At 48.1% G+C, this 17,262-nt stretch overlaps 1 protein-coding gene across 2 annotated transcripts; it reads right to left on the bottom strand.

Annotated features, from left to right (window-relative positions):
• Positions 1 to 583: 583 nt before the first annotated feature.
• On the bottom strand, positions 584 to 17,255 carry ARMC12 (armadillo repeat containing 12). Of its 2 annotated transcripts, none has more exons than XM_059076425.2 (6): positions 10,603 to 11,412; positions 9,835 to 10,008; positions 9,484 to 9,618; positions 3,918 to 4,091; positions 3,711 to 3,782; positions 584 to 2,281 (listed from the first exon to the last, which is right to left on the bottom strand). In XM_059076425.2, the coding sequence occupies exons 1-6, from the start codon at positions 10,834 to 10,836 to the stop codon at positions 1,952 to 1,954; spliced, it is 1,119 nt and encodes a 372-aa protein (XP_058932408.1). In that variant the 5' UTR covers positions 10,837 to 11,412; the 3' UTR covers positions 584 to 1,951. The 2 variants fall into 2 exon arrangements, with proteins under 2 accessions (XP_058932408.1, XP_058932406.1); XM_059076423.2 differs by lacking the exon at positions 9,835 to 10,008 and adding an exon at positions 17,052 to 17,255 and having other exon boundaries at positions 602 to 2,281; positions 11,336 to 11,412.
• Between the last annotated feature and the right edge of the window lie 7 nt (positions 17,256 to 17,262).

The following is a 17,262-nucleotide window of genomic DNA, read 5'->3' as shown; positions in this document are numbered from 1 at the left end:
TATGACCTAGATTTGGGGCTGAGAAAAATTCACTTTGGCAGTGGGGAAACTATGAAGATTTTTGAGGATGGTGCAATGTGGGGTTCTTCTTTTTTTTTAAATTTTTTGGACATGCTGTGAGGCATACGGGATCTTAGTTTCCTGACCAGGGATCGAAACTGCGACCCCTGCAGTGGAAGTGCTGAGTCTTTTTCTTTTTTTTTTTTAAATAAATTTTTATTCATTTATTTATTTATGGCTGCGTTGGGTCTTTGCTGTGCACGGGCTTTCTCTAGCTGTGGCGAGCGGGGGCTACTCTTCTTTGCAGTGCACGGGCTTCTCATTGTGGTGGCTTCTCTTGTTGCGGAGCAGGGGCTCTAGGCGCATGAGCTTCAGTAGTTGTGGCTCGTGGGCTGCAGAATGCAGGCTCAGTAGCTGTGGCGCACGGGCTTAGTTGCTCCATGGCATGTGGGATCTTACCAGACTAGGGCTCGAACCTGTGCCCCCTGCATTGGCAGGCAGATTATTAACCACTGCACCAACAGGGAAGTCCCAAAGTGCTGAGTCTTAACCAGTGGACCGCCAGGGAAGTCCCAGTGTGGGGTTCTAAGATTAGTTTGCAGCATGTAGGGCTGGAGAGGATGGAGAACAGAAGTAGGAGAATGACTTCCCAAAAGTCCTGACATGGGGGATAGTGTAGCAGTGGGAATTGGAGGACTGGGTGGATGTAGTAGGGAGGAGAAGTTAAGGTGACTCCCCATACCTTGCTGGTGACATGGGAACATGGATAGCTTGTGGAGGGGTGGGTAGGATGATGTTGGCTTTTGACAAGTTCCATTGGGGTGACTGCATTGTATCCAAGTAGCAGGAAGGAGTAGACCCAGTACTGAGCTCAGGAGAAAGCTGAGAGCTGATGATTCAGATCTAGTAGTGACTGTCCACTCAGAGGTGACAAATCAAACTCTGGGAAATGGTGATAAGGATCCCTTAGTAAGAACTGGCTCTCTGATCAGCACATCCTAACCAACACCCCTCCACCCACCATCCACCCACTCAAGTGATGGGGTCCTGGGTCAGGGATACAGTAGGGACAGATTTCCTTGTAGTTCAGTCCTAAACTGGCCCCTAAAATCTGGAAGCACTGAGGTCTTTCTCAACTGCCACAGATTCTGGCTTAGAATCTATGGTCCACTCCCACAGGGCTTGAGCCAAGGACTATGAAAGTAAAAAGCCCAGTAAAAATTAGGAGGTTCTAATCCTACTTCTGCCCCAGACCAGTCACGGGACCTTGGGCAAGTCACTTTTCCTGCCCCTCTACCCCCAACTGACCTGGCAGGAGCATGTAGTGTGAGAAAGAAATAACCCTGGTCATCTACTAAGATTTGGAGGTTATTGTTACTGTGGCATAGCCCAGCCCATCTTGAGTAATCCAGTGCTGTATACTGTCTCCTGTTGATTATCTTTGGCCTTAGTCCCCAAACCTGCCTTCTCCCTGAAACTCCCTGAAAGTATTGGCTCCCCATTCAAATTTAAAAGCAGCAAGAGAGGGGGAGGGATAAATTGGATTGGGATTGGGATTGACATATACACACTACTATATATAAAATAAATAATTAACAGAACCTACTGTATAGCACTGTATAGCATAGTATTCTGTAATGACCTATATGGAAATAGAATCTATAAAGGAGTAGTTATATGTATAACTGATTCACTTTGCTGTACAGCAGAAACTAACACAAAATTATAAATCAGCTATGCTCCAGTAAAAATTATCACTCAAAAAAATAAATAAATAAAAGCAGCAAGAGAAGGGAGTCTGTCCTCTAAACAGGGAATGCATTTGGGGAGACAGGCCCACACTTTGACAGGAAGTTATGCTGGCTGAAATCTACACCCACCCTGGAAGGCCCTGGACAGACACTGCCCCTCAAGCTTTTCTCTCTTATTCATTTATTGGCTCTCCATAATTTTATTCTGCATTATTAAAGCAGGAATGACTGGGCGGGCAGGAGGGCTGGACTCCCACATCCTGGGGGCACTGCAGGCTGACTATGACTTTGCAGGCCTGGATCTGAACATCCTCCTCGGGGTGGATGACCAGGGCAAGCAGCCGGTCTGCCAGTCGTGAGTCATCCCCAAAGAGAGCTTCGTGCACAGACTGTTCATTGTAATGCCACTTCACAGCACGGTAGTGGGGTGAACTCCGGCCCTCACTCAGCCACTCTGCAAACACCAGTACTTCAAGCAGCAGACTCCCGGGCTGTGTGGACTGGAACAGGTCCAGGAAGTTGGAGTGTACCTGTGAGTGGGATGGAGAGAGGAATGAAGTCCAAGGTAAATTCTAAAGTTCCTCCATCCTTCTATTGCCTCAACTCCCCAATATACCTAAGTTTGAGATCCAACTGTATAGGAATTTTTTAGTTTTCATTATCATTCTTTAACATAATTTCATTGTGGTCATAAAACATGAGTGATATGATAATATTGATTCAGGGAAATTTGTTGAGACAAACTTTTAAAGCTTAGCATGTGGTTAATTTTTGTAAATATTTTGTGTACTTGAGCGGAATGTGCATTTACTAATTGTAGAGTGTTCTGGATATGTCTAATGGCTCAAGCCTATTTGTCTTATTTGCAGCAAGTATAACCTTACTAGTTTTAGGTATTTATGTATTAATTGCTGAAAGAATAGTTAAAATCTTCCAAATCTTCCACTGTGGTGATAGATATGTCCATTTTTCTTCCCAATTATTCAGCTGTAGGAAATCCTGCCATTTGTGACAATATGGATAGACCCAAAGGACATTATGCTAAGTGAGATAAGCCAGACAGAGAAATACAAATACTGTATGGTATCACTTAAATGTGGAATTTTTTTAAAGTCAAACTCACAGAAACAGTAGAAAAGTGGTTGCCAGGGGTTGCGGTGGGGTGCGGGGGAAATAGGGAGAGGTTGGTAAAACGGTACGTACTTTCAGCTAAAAGATGAATAAGATCCAAGGGTCTAATGCAAACATGGTGAGTACTGTTGATAACACTATTATATAATTGAAATTTGCTAAGAGAGTAGAATTTAAATGTTCTCACCAAAAACAAACAAAATGTGAGGTGACGGATGTGTTAATTAACTAGATGGTGGGAATCCTTTCACAACGTATACCAGATCACCACAACATACACTTTTTTTTTAGTATAATTAAGTTATATATATATATATATTTAGTTTTTATTGGGGTATAGTTGATTTACTACATATGCTTTAACTATCTTACAAATTTATCTGTCAATTATACCTCAATAAAACTGAAAAAAGAAAAAAACGATTTCCTTATAATTCTATCAAGTTTTGCCATATATATTTTGAGATTATGTTACTAAGTTCATATAAGTCTAGAGTTGCTTTATCCTTCTGGACTATTATTATGTAGTGACCCTGTCTATTCCTAATAATTATTTTTGTTATAAGTAATTTTCCCCTAATGTTAAAATACCTACATTAATTTCTGTCACCTGTGTTCCTGACTCTGAGTGCAGAAAGTCCCTCAAAGGAAAATCTGATTGTATTGGGAGGACAGAAGAGGGGGTGCTTTGCAATGCATCTAGTGCAGAGGCAGAAAGAGGAACAAGATGATTTTGTGAGGGCTAAGTCTATCTGAAGAATCCACGATTCTAACTTTCACAATATCTGAGTTCACATCCATTAGCCCATCTTTCAGTTCTTTTCTCACCTGGCAGTTGAGAATATCATAGAGAAGGTCGTTCTTCTGCGCCAGGTTGCTCAGCAATCGTGCAGCTTGCACCTGAATAAAGGAAAGGGTAAAGAATGAGAAGACAGGTGGGCCTGAGCAGGGAAGACACAAATCTCTGCTCCTCCCTCTAGGTGCTGTGCCAGGGCTGGTCAGGAGGGCAGGGCCTGGGCTCTGGTCCTCAGTCACCTGTGCCAGGATGTAGTCTGACTGCAGGATCTCCATCAAGGCAGGCATCACCCGTCGCAGCTGTGGATGTGCAAAGTCAGGCAGTGGGAGGTTGTTGAGGAGTCTGAGGCCTGCAATGTGCAGCTCCGAGTCCCAGATGGTGGAGATCAGTTCCAGCACCTTGATGGAGTGTTCCTAGGGAGGGGGGAGAGGAGAAGAGTTTTCTACTTTTATATGATAATCCTCAACATTAGCCCAGCCTCTGCCTTCACTCTTCACTGCCCCCGCCCACAAAAACTGAGCCAACCCCACAGACAGTTCCCCACTGTAACTCTCAATGTTATTTGACCTAGTTGACCCCTCTTACCCCCTTGAAACTCTTTCTTCACTTGGCTTCTCCATCACATGTTTCTTTCCCAGTTCTTCTGCCCAACCTCCTCCTCTATCTTCATCACTCCCTTAGTGATACAGTGTTAAAGACTCACAGACTCAGTGTTAAAAATTATCCATATGCTGATGACTTTCAAGTTTCTATCTCCAGCCCAGACCTCTCCCTAAACTCCAGACTCATATATGCAAGTGCCAGTTCCACTTCTTTCCCAGAATCTTACTAAACCTCTGAGTCAACACATTCCCACTCCCAAACCTGCTCCTTCCACTACCCTTCCTATCTCAGCTGTTGGTTACACCTGCCTTCCAATTACTCAGACCAAAAATCTTTGTTCTTCCTTGACTCCCTTCTTTCTCTGACACCCTTTTCCAATCTTTCAGAAAATCCTGTTGGCTCTACCTTCAAAATCTACCAACAATCAAGACACTTCTCACCATCCCCCTCTACCACCCCGTTCCAAGCCACCATCACCTCTCCCCCGGGTTTCTGCAATAGCCTCCTTCTCCCTGCTTCCATCCTTGTCCCCTGCATCTATTCTCAGAAAGCAGACAGGCTGGACTGCTCAAGAGTCCCTAGTTCATTCAGGGTAAGAGCTAAAGTCCTTACAGTGGCTTACAAGGTGTGACATGATCTGTCCCTCTCCCCCCATTATTTCTTTGGCCTCATCTCCTGTTCTCTCCTTTGCTCCCATGGTTTCCATCACAATGGCCTTAGCTATTCCTTGAACATGCCAGCTACACACCTATCTTAGGTCTTTGCACATGGTGATCCCTCTGCTTAGAATGCTCTCCCTCCTCAGCTATTCAGAGCTCACTCTTACTTCCTTCAAAATTTTGCCTTAAGTCACCTTCTCAGGGAGGCCTTCCCTAACCACCTGCTCCTTTAAGACAGCAGCACCACTCCCATCCCTGCCTCCCTTATCCCCACCTTTATTTTTCCCCATAGCACTGTCAATATGCAACACACTTTTTGTTTTTAAACTTTTTATTTTCAAATAATTATAAATTCATGGGAAGTTGCAAAAACAGTACAGAGAGGTCCATGTGCCCTCCACCCAGTTTCCCTCAACAGCTACATCTTAGATAATTACACTACAGTATCAAAACCAGGAAAATGGTATTAGCACAATGTGTATGTATAGTTCCATGTCAGTTTATCACATATGTAGCTTCATGTAACCACCACTGCAATCAACAGATTATTCCATCAGAATCACCACAGATCTCCCTTGTGGGTCCCTTGTTAGTTACACTTAGCCCTGACCATCAAAACCAGCCCTAACCAGCGGCAACCACTAATCTGTTTTCCATCTCTCTAATTTTGTCATTTTTGAGAATGTTATATAAATGGAATCACATTTCGTAACCTTCTGAAATTGATTTTTTCACTCAGTATAATGCCCTTGAGATCCATCCGAGTGGTGGTGTGTATCAATAAATAGTTCATTCCTTTTTATTACTGAGTAATGTTCCATGGTATGGACTACCACAGTTTGTTTAATTATTTATCTACTGAGAGACATTTTGGTTGTTTCCAGTTTTTGACCATTACAAATAAAGCTGCTATGAACAACTGTGGACAGGTTTTTTGGCAGTTGTAAGTTTTTATTTCTCCAGGATAAATGCCCAAGAGTGCAATTGCTGGTTTGTATGGTAAAAGAGTTTGTTAAAGAAACTGCCAAACTATTTTCCAGAGTGGCTGGTGTATCATTTTACATTCCCACCAGCAACATACGAGAGATCCAGTTTCTCTACATCTTCACCAGCATTTGGTATTGTCACTAATTTGGAGTTTAAATCATCTAATAGGCATATAGTAATATCTCATTGTGGTACTAATTTGCATTTCCCTAATGGCTAGTTAAATGTTAAACATTTTTTTAACATCTTTATTGGAGTATAACTGTTTTACAATGGTGTGTTAGTTTCTGCTTTACAACAAAATGAATCAGTTATACATATACATATGTTCCCATATCTCTTCCATCTCGTGTCTCCCTCCCTCCCACCCTCCCTATCCCACCCCTCTAGGTGGTCACAAAGCATGGAGCTGTGCTATGCGGCTGCTTCCCAATGTTAAACATTTTTTATGTGCTTATTTGCAATTCTTATATCCTCTTCAGTGAAATATCTCCATGTCTTGTGCCCATTTTCTAAATGGATTATTATTGGTTTTGACGTCGAGTTTTGGGAGTTCTTTATAAAATCTAGATATGAGTCCTTTGTCAGATACGTGGTTTGCAAATATTTTCTTCCAATCTGCAGTTTGTCTTTTCATCTTCTTAACAAGGTCTTTCACAAAGCAAATTTTTTAAAATTTTGATGAAGTCCAATTTATCAATTTTTTCTTTTGTAGATTGTGCTTTTGGTGTCATTTCTATGACCTCTTTATCAAGCCCTAGGTCCCAAAGATTTTCTCCTTTGAAACTGCAACAGCACCCCCTTGCAACAGCACCCCCATGCCAGCCTTCCTTACCACCCTTCTTGATTTTTCTCCATAGCACTTGCCCCATGAAACACCATATATTTCACTTATTTGTGTATTGCCTGCCTTGCAGGCAATATAAGTTCCACTGGGCAGGGATCTTTCCCACTCTGTTCACTGCTGTGTCTCCAGTACCTAGCATAGTGCTTGGACACAAAGTATGTGCTCAATATACATTCGTTGAAAGGAAAAAGGAATCTTGGCTTCTGAGCTGCAAGATGCTTGGGCCTTATTACCAAAGGCAGGTACTCTTACAAACTGTACTTTTGTGAGCCACAGTAAGAAGGATGCCAGAAGCCTGGAGTGGGGAGCACAGCATTCCCATTAGTACCCTGCTCCTCCCTGCCCCCACCCCTCAGTAGGGAGTGGCTGCATTCACCCAGAGAGAGAACAGGGGTCAGGTCCTCAGGATACAGACCCTGGGGAAAGAAAGAACAGTGGTGTCCAGGCCACATGCATCAGAATCCTCTGGAGGGCTTGTGAAAAACACAGCTTCCCCGTTGAACTGAACCCACTGGATGTAATGCCCTGAAATCTTCATTTGTTAACCAGCTTTCCAGGCAATTCCGATATGTTTGAGAATCACAGCCTTAGGGCAACTGAGAAGGTTGAGGGATAAAGTAGAGGCAGCCAGCAAGTGGAGACCTAGAGACCTTTTTTTTCCCCAAAAAAGTTTGATGCCCAAAATTTAAAGTGCGAAAATACCGAGTGTCGGGGAAGAAATGATGCACCAGAAGCACTCAGGCGGGGCTGGTGGAGGGTGCAAACTGATACGGCCCTTCTTGAAAAGCTGGGCATACCTTTCACCCGACCATCCCACTCCTGCATACATGTCCTAGAGAAAGTGTCCCACGTCCACGAGGGAGATGTGTACAAGAATGCTCATGGCACAATGTGCAAACAACTCAAATGCCTACTCATGGGCAGCTGGATGAATAAGACTGCAGGGTATTCATGAACTAGAACACTGCAGAGCAGTGCAAAAGAAGGAAACAGACCAGTCCACATCAATAAGGGTGAATCTTTCCATGTTGGAGGGAAAAGGCAAACCGCAGAATACAAACTGCATACTTCCAGATCCGTGAAGCTTCAAAACATTCCAGCTATATTTTACCTATTTTTGTCTGCTGTGCCCTGCTAGAAAATGACGACACATGTGTATATGGTAAAACTACAAAGAAAATCAAGAAACTGATTTTAAAAATGCAGAGGAATGATTGTCTCGGGCGGGGGAGGAGGTGGGGATTAAGGAGGGGCATCTGGGGCATCTAACCAACCGGTCATGTTCTATTTCTTAGCCTGGGTTCTGGTTACGTGTGTTTTATTGTTATTCTTTCTACCATACATGCATAAAATGTTTGCAAGTTTTGAATATTTTACTTATTTTTAAGTAAAATATTTTGGGAGAGAGATCATTTGCTAGAGAGAGACTTGGAGGTCAAGGAAGATGTTTTTTTGGTTTTGCCTTTTAAGATGGGAAGGAATAGAGCTTGTTGAACACTAAAGGGAAGGAGCCGGGGGAGGCCATATCAGACAGAGTTTCATCAAGGAGAGAGGCCCTCAGGGAAGCGGACGGGATCCAGGACTGAGACTAACACTGAACACAGACAGGAAGAAAGCCATTTTTTCATGGCACCAGCAGGAAAGGATGAGTAACAGGTAAGCCTGGAGGCCTAGTAGCAGGAAGCCGGGGGAACTGACATTTGGTGGTTTATATTTTCTCTACGTGGTGGTAGTGAAGACATCAGTGGCCCAGCCACCAGCCTCAGACCAACACAGTGTGGTGGTGTGGTATGATAATATATCTGGTCTTTGTCCCTGATTCCAGGCACAGCGTTCCTAAAATCCTTGCAATTTCCTCATAGGAGTGGTTTTTGTTATTCGTAATGAGCCCCTTTCCATGATCTCTGAGTTTATGCAAATGAGGCAACTCAAGGCAACTTTCAGCCCCATACCTGACCTCTGCAGAGAAGAGTGGAACCAGAGATTGACTTCAATCACCAATGGCCAATGATTAATCAATTATGCGTACATAATGAAACCTCTATAAATACCCCTACATGACAGGGTTTGGAGAACTTCCGGGTTGGTGAACACGTCGAGGTGCTAGGAGGGTGACACACCTGGAGAAGGCATGGAAGCCCTTCCCCATACTCTGCCCTATGCACCTCTTCCATTTGGCTGCTCCTCAGTTATATCTTTTATAATAAACTGGTAAGTGAAGTAAAGCATTTTCCTGAGTCCTGTGACTCGTTCTAGTGAATTATCAAGACTGAGGAGAGGGGGCATGGGAACCTCCCAATCTACAGCTGGTCAATCAGAAGTGGGGGCCAGTCTTACAGGACTCAGCCCTAAGCTGTGGGGTCTGTACTAACTCCAGGTGGATAGTGTCAGAATTGAATTGTAGAACACCCAGTCGCCGTCAAGAGAGTTGGCTGTTGTCAGAAAGAACTTCGGGAATTTCTGCTGTTTGGGGTTCAGAGATACTCCTAGGGACCTAGCACAGTTTTATCCCAAGATTCAGACTTTTATGACCCTACTGGGAATCTGATCACCATTTTCCCACCTACTTCCAAGGAAAAACATATTTCTGGGTTACAAACTCAGACCCAAACAAACTTCTGGAACATGACCATTCATCCTATGCCCACTAAATGGCCCATGGCTTATGGACATCTATGTGCTCTGCCCCATACTTGTCGCTGGGCTCACCTGGATTTTCAGCCTGAATTTTCTGATGCCAGAGAAAGCTTTAAGTGTGTTCAGAGCCTGGATTTTGACACTGTTGTCCTTGTCAACCAGCATGGAGCCCACCAACGTGATGTCATCATTAGTACATGCAGAGGCCTAGGGTGTGCCAGGAGAGACAGAAGAGGTGGGAGAAGCGAGTGTCCTGGCCCCCTACCCCCGCATGTCACCAAAACCCCTCAACACAACCCCTCCCGCCATCAGCCAGAGAGAGGTCCCAGGACAGAGTTTGGGTACTCAAGGGGGGAAGGGGGACAGATGTAGCCCCCAGGGGCCAGGCTGGCTGGGAAGTACCTCCTGCTTCCCTTCCCTCACCTCAGACTCCAGCAAGTACACACAGCGCGTGATACCGTGCAGGATCATGCTCTTGGCGTACTCATCCTGTTTGCACTCCAAAGAGTTGAGGAGCCTCCGGAGCTCACCTGAGTCACGCCCATGCTGCTCTCGCTCGATTGCCAGGCCTAGACAGTCACCCCAGCCCAGTTCAGGCTGCGGACTCAGAAGTGATGAAGGACGGGGCTTGGGAAGCGGTGGGAGAGGGACAAGGCTGCCTTGCCTTTTCTGAAGAAAAGACTTCTTGCTATATGCAGGACCACCATGTACAGTTGAACAGGGTGTGTATTGCACAAGGGCACTACATCTAAGGCTGTATTGTTTATATCGTAAACAAAAAACTTTTGTATGTCTACTATAACAACTTTCTGGCATATGGCAGTAATATGTAGTATTTCATCATAATTGGTATATGGCAATGATATTCCAGCAGATGGCAATACAAAGTCTTGCAGAAGGGGTTCCTTTCTCTACTTTGCACAAAGTTGTCATAGGGACTAGTGGAGGCTCTGAGAATGTAGGTCCCCCAATTTTCCCTTGGGGAGAACTGCTGATGCCAAGTTTCCAAGCAGTGGCTCCTGGATGCCAGAGTGAATGTAGAATTTAGAAACCTGCCAGATGACTCCTGAGGAGGCACTTGAGTGCCACCCACTACCTGAGGAGCCTGCGCTAGCATCTCTAGGGTGGCTGTGAGGGAGATGGAGGCGAGAAAGGGGAAGGAGAGAGGAACGTGGAGGAGTTCCCCTGGGCCCCTCCCACACAGGAGACCTGAGGAGTAGGTACCTCCTGGGGCTGAGCCCTCTCCCCAGGGCGGGGACACTCACGGGCGATGCAGATGGGTGAGGCAGAGCAGAGGGGTGGTTGACATTTTATGCCGGCCCTGATGGCCTTGTAGAGCAGGCAGATGGCCCCAGCGGCTGTGGCCAGGCTCACTACACCTTTGCAGATGTCCATTTGCCCCAGGTGCTGGGGGATGCAGCACATGCCCAAGGCACCTAGCAAAGGCCTTAGGGAACCAGAACTCTAGAAGGGCCAGGAACCAGGGCACCAGAATCAGAACCTGGGCAACAAAGGAAACTGGGGAAACAGTGGGATAGGGGGTGGTGGTCGGGAAACAGGGCAGCCAGGGAGCTTCAGAGGCTGCAGGAAACAAAGCTTAAGACTCCAGAGGAATAAAAGGTCTGTGGGCAGGAAGGTCCTTCACATCCCTCTTTTTCATGGGAGCCAGGTTGGTGGGGCCCCAGCAGGCAGCTCCAGAGGCTACCTTTCCTCCATTAGATGGCAGCAGAGGCCCAATTTATGGACGGGGGCCTTTGGAAGTTTTTTGGGGGGGTTGGAGTATGCCCACTGGCAGCCCTGTTCCCTCACTTCCCTGGTCCCTCCATCTTTGATCTCTTCACCATAGATCCACTTCTGAGCCTTGGGGCGTTTCTGCAGGCAGGGCCCCCCCACTTCCATCACAGGATGAAGAGGAGGCAAGTACCTTACAAAGTTTTGCAGAGTCTCGAGGCAAATCCATCATTTTCCAGCATCTGCATGTTCCTTTCTGTGTATATTTACCTGTTGACCGAAAGCTCCTGAGGGCAGTTGTCTCTACATCTCCAACATCCAGCACAGAGTCCTGCACTTAGTAGATGCTCAAGTTATGACTTCTGTCATTCTTTTTTTTTTTTTTTGAGGTATGCGGACCTCTCACTGTTGTGGCCTCTCCCGTTGCGGAGCACAGGCTCCGGACACGCAGGCTCAGCGGCCATGGCTCACGGGCCCAGCCGCTCCGCGGCATGTGGGATCCTCCCGGACCGGGGCACGAATCTGTGTCCTGCATCAGCAGGTGGACTCTCAACCACTGCGCCACCAGGGAAGCCCTCTGTCATTCTTTGAGGACTTGAGAACAACGTCAGAGAATCTGGATACGGGGGCTCCAGGCCCATTTAATCAGTGTGACTCTGGAGAAGGGGACTGCCCTTGCCTCGGCCTCAGTTTCTGTATTTGTAACCTGAGGGGATCCAGGTTTAGCATTCTAAATATCCAGGGTTAAACCTGGGGTAGGTCTCTGCCATTAAACCATGGAGGCCTAAATCTGGGAGTATCACACCCCATACCCCACAACATACACACAGGGTGGGATGGGCTTTGAAGAGGCCTCCTCTGGAGTCAGAAAATGCCACCACCCTGGAGGATGAGAACCCAACTTTGGAGGCCTCAGTCTCCACCACCTCCACCACTAGGATGGGGCAGGTGAGACCAGACCCTTCCCTTCTTCTTCTCCTCCCACCCCCAGTGTCCCCACACCCTCTGGCCTCACCTTCCGGTACAAAGCAGGGAGGAGCCCAAGCCAGGCTCAGACCCAGAGCCAGCACTGAGCGTAGATGTACCAGAACAGGACTTCAGCTGCCCGGTCTTGAGCTCCTGTTGGAAGGCTCTGGGCCCTGGGCTGCACCTGGGTTTGCAGGAGGTGGGGAAATAGGGAAACGGCATCCGCAAGGACGCTGCAGCCAGCCAGGTCTGTCTACTCAGAGCCTTCGTCTGTGTCACCCTAGGCTGCAGGTAACACTCCCAGGGGGCCATTCTCTTCCTTTATTCCCTCCCATCCCTGGCCCTCCTCAAGGGTCATTCCTGGCACTCTACACAGCCCCATGGTGGATGTATGGTCAGGCCATTCAAGATGGCTGTTCTCTTGCTCTTTGTACATCCTCTGCTCGACCAGTCCGTTCCACCTGCGCCCTACTCACATGAACATGTTTGCCCCCTGCCCCAGCTAGTGACTGATCTAATCCCTGCTCTACCTGCTAATTTATTAAAGGGAAACATCTGCCCTCGTGATGGTCGTTAATCTGAGGGGCTGTGACGGATGTGCCCCAGCTGGTTTCCCTGGTAACTGATAAGCCAACCTGACGTCAATTCTCCCTATAAATAGTAGTCTCCTTCTCTCCCCAAGTAGCAAAGATTGCGGCCATGATCTGCCTGCCTGCCAGCCGTAATCGGTGGGGTGTTGCCATAATCGGTGGGTCTTAACCATTTGCTTAAGACACCCCTGTCCAATAAACCACTGATGTCTTTGTCGCTGTCTCCAGACTCTTTCTTCAATCTTGAGGCTGGGCAACTACAAGGCTTTCAGGACAGCACGGTGCAGCCCAACGACTGGTGAGCCGGCCAGGAAGCCAAAGAAGCTACTAAGATGTCGCAAAGTAAGGACAGGAAATGGAAGGTTGCAGGGGTCATCCTGAGGTGGCCGTCCACTAGCCTGTGGGGCCCTGTGGCAGCTGACTACCAAGAGAGGTGTCTTTCTCTTCCATTATATTGATTCTCTTCCACTCTGTTAACTTCAAAGCCTCTTTCCAGTTTAAAAGTAGCAGCCCTATGCTGGTGGCTCATCTGACTGCACGAGGATGGCTGGTGAATACAGACCAAACGCAAGGACCTGGATTATCTACAAAAGACAAGCGTACCCCCAGCCTCTCACCCCTAAACAATTAGACACAGGCTTTAGAGGATATTAATTCAGGGACAGTCTTGTGAATTGGACATGGCCAGTTACCTAGAAAAGTTTGGTTGGGGCCTGTGCTACAACAAAATAAGAGTACCCTTGGACTTCTGACACCTGCTATGAAAGCAGGCAGAGCAATGATATACCGCATGATGGAACAACAGCTATATGCAGCTTACAACAGGTGGAAGACATTACAAAAGGCCTACCCGAGTCACCTAGTGATGCAAAAAAACCACTATTTGGGGTCTAGGACAGCTGTGTGTGATATACAGGACCCCACGGACATCAATAGTGACAAAGAAATCCACTTTACCAGTCACGAAGTTCAGGAATGGGCTGATAAAAATGACACACACTGGCATTTCCACCTGCATTACGACCCCACTGCTGCCGGGCTAATGGAAAGGATGAAAGGATTACTTAACAATTGAGACGAAAACCCGCTATCTCAACAGGTGGACCAGAGGTTCACTCAAGCTCTATGAACTGTAGCTGAACATCCCAGGAGCAATCATCCCAGGGCCATGTTAACCCAGAGGCAACTAGTCAATACAATCCAAGTTCAACTGTTGACCACCGAAAGACCTCTGCCAACTATCTCTCAGGACAGTAACTCACTTTTGCCTTCGCTACAGGATCTACCCCCAGAGGAACACACTATCAAATGGTCCTGGGACTGGCGGGTAAGTCTCTGGTGGTTTGGGTTTGCTGTCCCATGGGGAATAGGATTGGAAAGGGATTTACAGATTTCACCTGGTTTATACCCGGCCCCACCTAAGACTACTAAGGTAATTAATCCAGGCTCCCACTGGAGAAAGGCACCATTATATTAACCCTGTGGGCTGTTCTTATACTGCCTTGCCGGCATGAATTCGGCACCATGAATGTCTCTTGCTGTCCCAGGCTCTTTCTTCCGTCTAAGGCTGGGCAACTATAAGGCTTACAGGCCTGCGGGGTGCAGCCCAACAGTAGGTGACTACATGGACTCCCTGTAGTGAAGGGTGACAGAGGCCCCTAGAGGCCCCCCCACTACCATGGGACCACCTATCAAGCTCTATGTACGGTCAGGAAATGGCTGCCTGAAGGGACTGTTTTAGGTTCTAAGGCTCCCCTGGTAGATCTGACGATTGGTCCTTCTCTGAGGCAGAACCCAGAGCTACTGGCCTCCCCAGTCTATGGAGCTGATCCTGCAACCCTCACATGCTAAGCAAATGCAGTACTCACCTGCTCTTTAGAGATCTCCAGAGAAGGAGAGTTCTTTCTTGGCTCTAACCTAACTCCCTCCTGCCATATACACCTAAGCCCATTCCTTTGGGTTCTGCCCTCAAATGTTTTGGATGCATTAGAAGCAGAGGCATCCCCAGTGTGACATTGCTAGTCCACAGCACGATTTAAAAAAAAAAAAAAAAAAAGAGGAATGTGTATTCATTGGTGGAAAGTCAAGGACTGTCCTTTCTTGGGAGTAACTGCTTTTGTTTTAAATTTATTTATTTTTGGCTGTGTGGGGTCGCAGGCTTCTCTACTTGCGGTGAGTGGGGGCCACTCTTCGTTGCGGTGCACGGGCTTTTCATTGCAGTGGCTTTTTATTGTGGAGCACGGGCTCTAGGCACACAGGCTTCAGCAGTTGTGGCTCGTGGGCTCTAGAGCGCAGGCTCAGTAGTCGTGGCCCACGGGCTTAGTTGCTCCGCGGCATATGGGATCTTCCTGGACCAGGGCTCAAACCCGTATCCCCTGCAATGGCAGGCTGATTTTCTTAACCACTAAACCACCAGGGAAGCTCCCGGGAGTACCTGCTTTTGATTCAGATGATGTCTGTTTTCTTTTGAGGAGAATTCAAATGTACTTGCTTTTGTTAAATGATGGTGACGACAGATGATAGTGAATGTTCTTAGGGAGCATAAATGAAGGCTGCAGCTCTTTGTGAGAAGGTGGATTTTGTTTTTCTTGTTTTTTCTGTCATATTCAAAAATTTGGAATATTGGCTCGAGAGAAGTCAGATTCCATATACACACAGCCAACCCCAAGTTTCTTAACCACCCTCACCAAGGCAAAAGGACATAGGCTGCCCTAGTGCACACCTCTCTGCCATCTGTACCAGCTTTTCTACCTTTAAGGCTGATGTTCCCATCATGTTAGGTGCAGTTTATTTAGTGAGTGAGAGTGTGGGCTCAACCCAGACTGCTGGGGTTCAAAACCAGCTCAGCTACTGACCTAGCTTTGTAATCTTTTTGTGCCTCATTTTTCCCACCTGTAAAATGGGAATAATACCTACTTCTTGGGTTTGAGAGGATTAAGTACTTGGAACAGTGCCCAGCACACAGAGCTCACCAAACGTGACAATAATAATTACTATTATAAGCAGGTTTCACCTGGACAAAAATGTTGGGCGTGGCAAGGCAGTGAGCACACAGATGGTGGGCCTCTGTGAGGCCTGAAAGGCACATTATTCAACCCCTTCCTTTCACCCTCGACCCCTCCCTCTCTGGTCATCTTCAGGCTAATCAATCTCAACTCCTGTAACCCATTTACTTGCCTTGAACAACTATGGAGCCCTCTTTGAACCCCCCTCCCCCACCAAATTCCTAAACCAGTAGCGCTACAGGGATCCAGCCCGTTCCCCTGGGCTACTTTGTTCCTAAAAACCATCCTCCCATCTGTAAAAACCCTCAGACTACCTGCTTATTCTATCAGGACTCTGGTAATGGGTGTTTCAGCCTAGTTAATTAGAGGAGCCTAACACGCTATTGGGGACCTACTGTGCAAGTAGGCCGTTAAGGAGGGGGACCCCAGAGGGGCCCGGCGCTTGCATGCACAGGAGAAGCTAAGGGGAAATTAGCCTACTCTCTAATGAAAAGCCCGTTGGAGTCCGACGAGCTTGGGTTTGGGCAAGTTCCATGATCTGAGTCTCAGTTTCCTCCTCCGGAAAACCTGCCTACTACACGGAAGTGCGCTGTCAGAACTGAATGAGAGAATGTACGTTGACTCTCGGTGAACAGCGGAAGCGCAGCACGTGCGAGCTGCCCCAGAAGAAAGCCAGAAAGCCGAGAGATGAAAGTCGGGGACAGCCCGTGCCCTGACAGGGATCCCACGTTCTCCGGGACCGTGCCCTCCTCAACTCGTGCTTACCCCGGCCCAGGACCAGACTGGGGGGGCCTCTAGGTAGCTCGTGACTCCGGCGAAGGAGTGGGGACTGGAAGAAACGCGACAAACCCGGGGAGCGGAGGGGGCGGCTCCCTCACAGAAGGATTTCCGAGTGTGGGGCGGAGGCCGCGCCTTTCCCCGCCCCGAGCCTCCCCCCATCTTGCCCTCCCTCCCCGGACTACTCCGCCCACCGCTCCCCGCACCCCCCCCCCACCGCCCCGGCGCATCCGGCGGCGGGCACAGGATGTTCTTTCGCTCCGGTCCCCCCCACCCCCGCCCCCGCTCTCACTTTCCCTTCGCTCCCATCCCCCACTCCCGCCGCGCCCGGCGCCGGCACCTTGTTTAACTCCTTCTCTCCCGCGCTCCGCGGGGCTCGGCGCGCCCTGGGGTCCCACCCTTCCCGCCCACCCCCAGGACACGGAGCACGCCCGAGGGCTGCCCGGGAAGAAGCGGGCCTAGACTGAGCGCTGGGCCTCGGTTCTCTGGATCCACTGGCCTGTCGGGGGTGAAGGGGTGAAGAGTGATCCCAGGAAATGAAGCCGGCGTTCTCCGGACCCCGCCAGCTCACCGGTGCCGGGTGGGCTGGGGATGGGGTGCCCGCAATTCGGCGAGTCCCGCGCGCGAGGGGGAACCAGGTGGGCAGGGTTAGTTCCAGGCTCGGCGTGGATCAGCAGAGTCGAGGACCCCAACCTCATCCTCTCCCCGGGTTGGGATAAAAAGGGGCCCGGGTCTCCGCTAGAGGATGGAGAGAGGTCACACCCCTCACGTATACGTCACTG

This window comes from Kogia breviceps, chromosome 10 (assembly GCF_026419965.1).
Source record: "Kogia breviceps isolate mKogBre1 chromosome 10, mKogBre1 haplotype 1, whole genome shotgun sequence".
NCBI classification, from domain to species: Eukaryota; Metazoa; Chordata; class Mammalia; order Artiodactyla; family Physeteridae; genus Kogia; species Kogia breviceps.
Note: the sequence above shows the minus strand (reverse complement) of the source record. Positions and strands in the feature narration are given on the sequence as shown.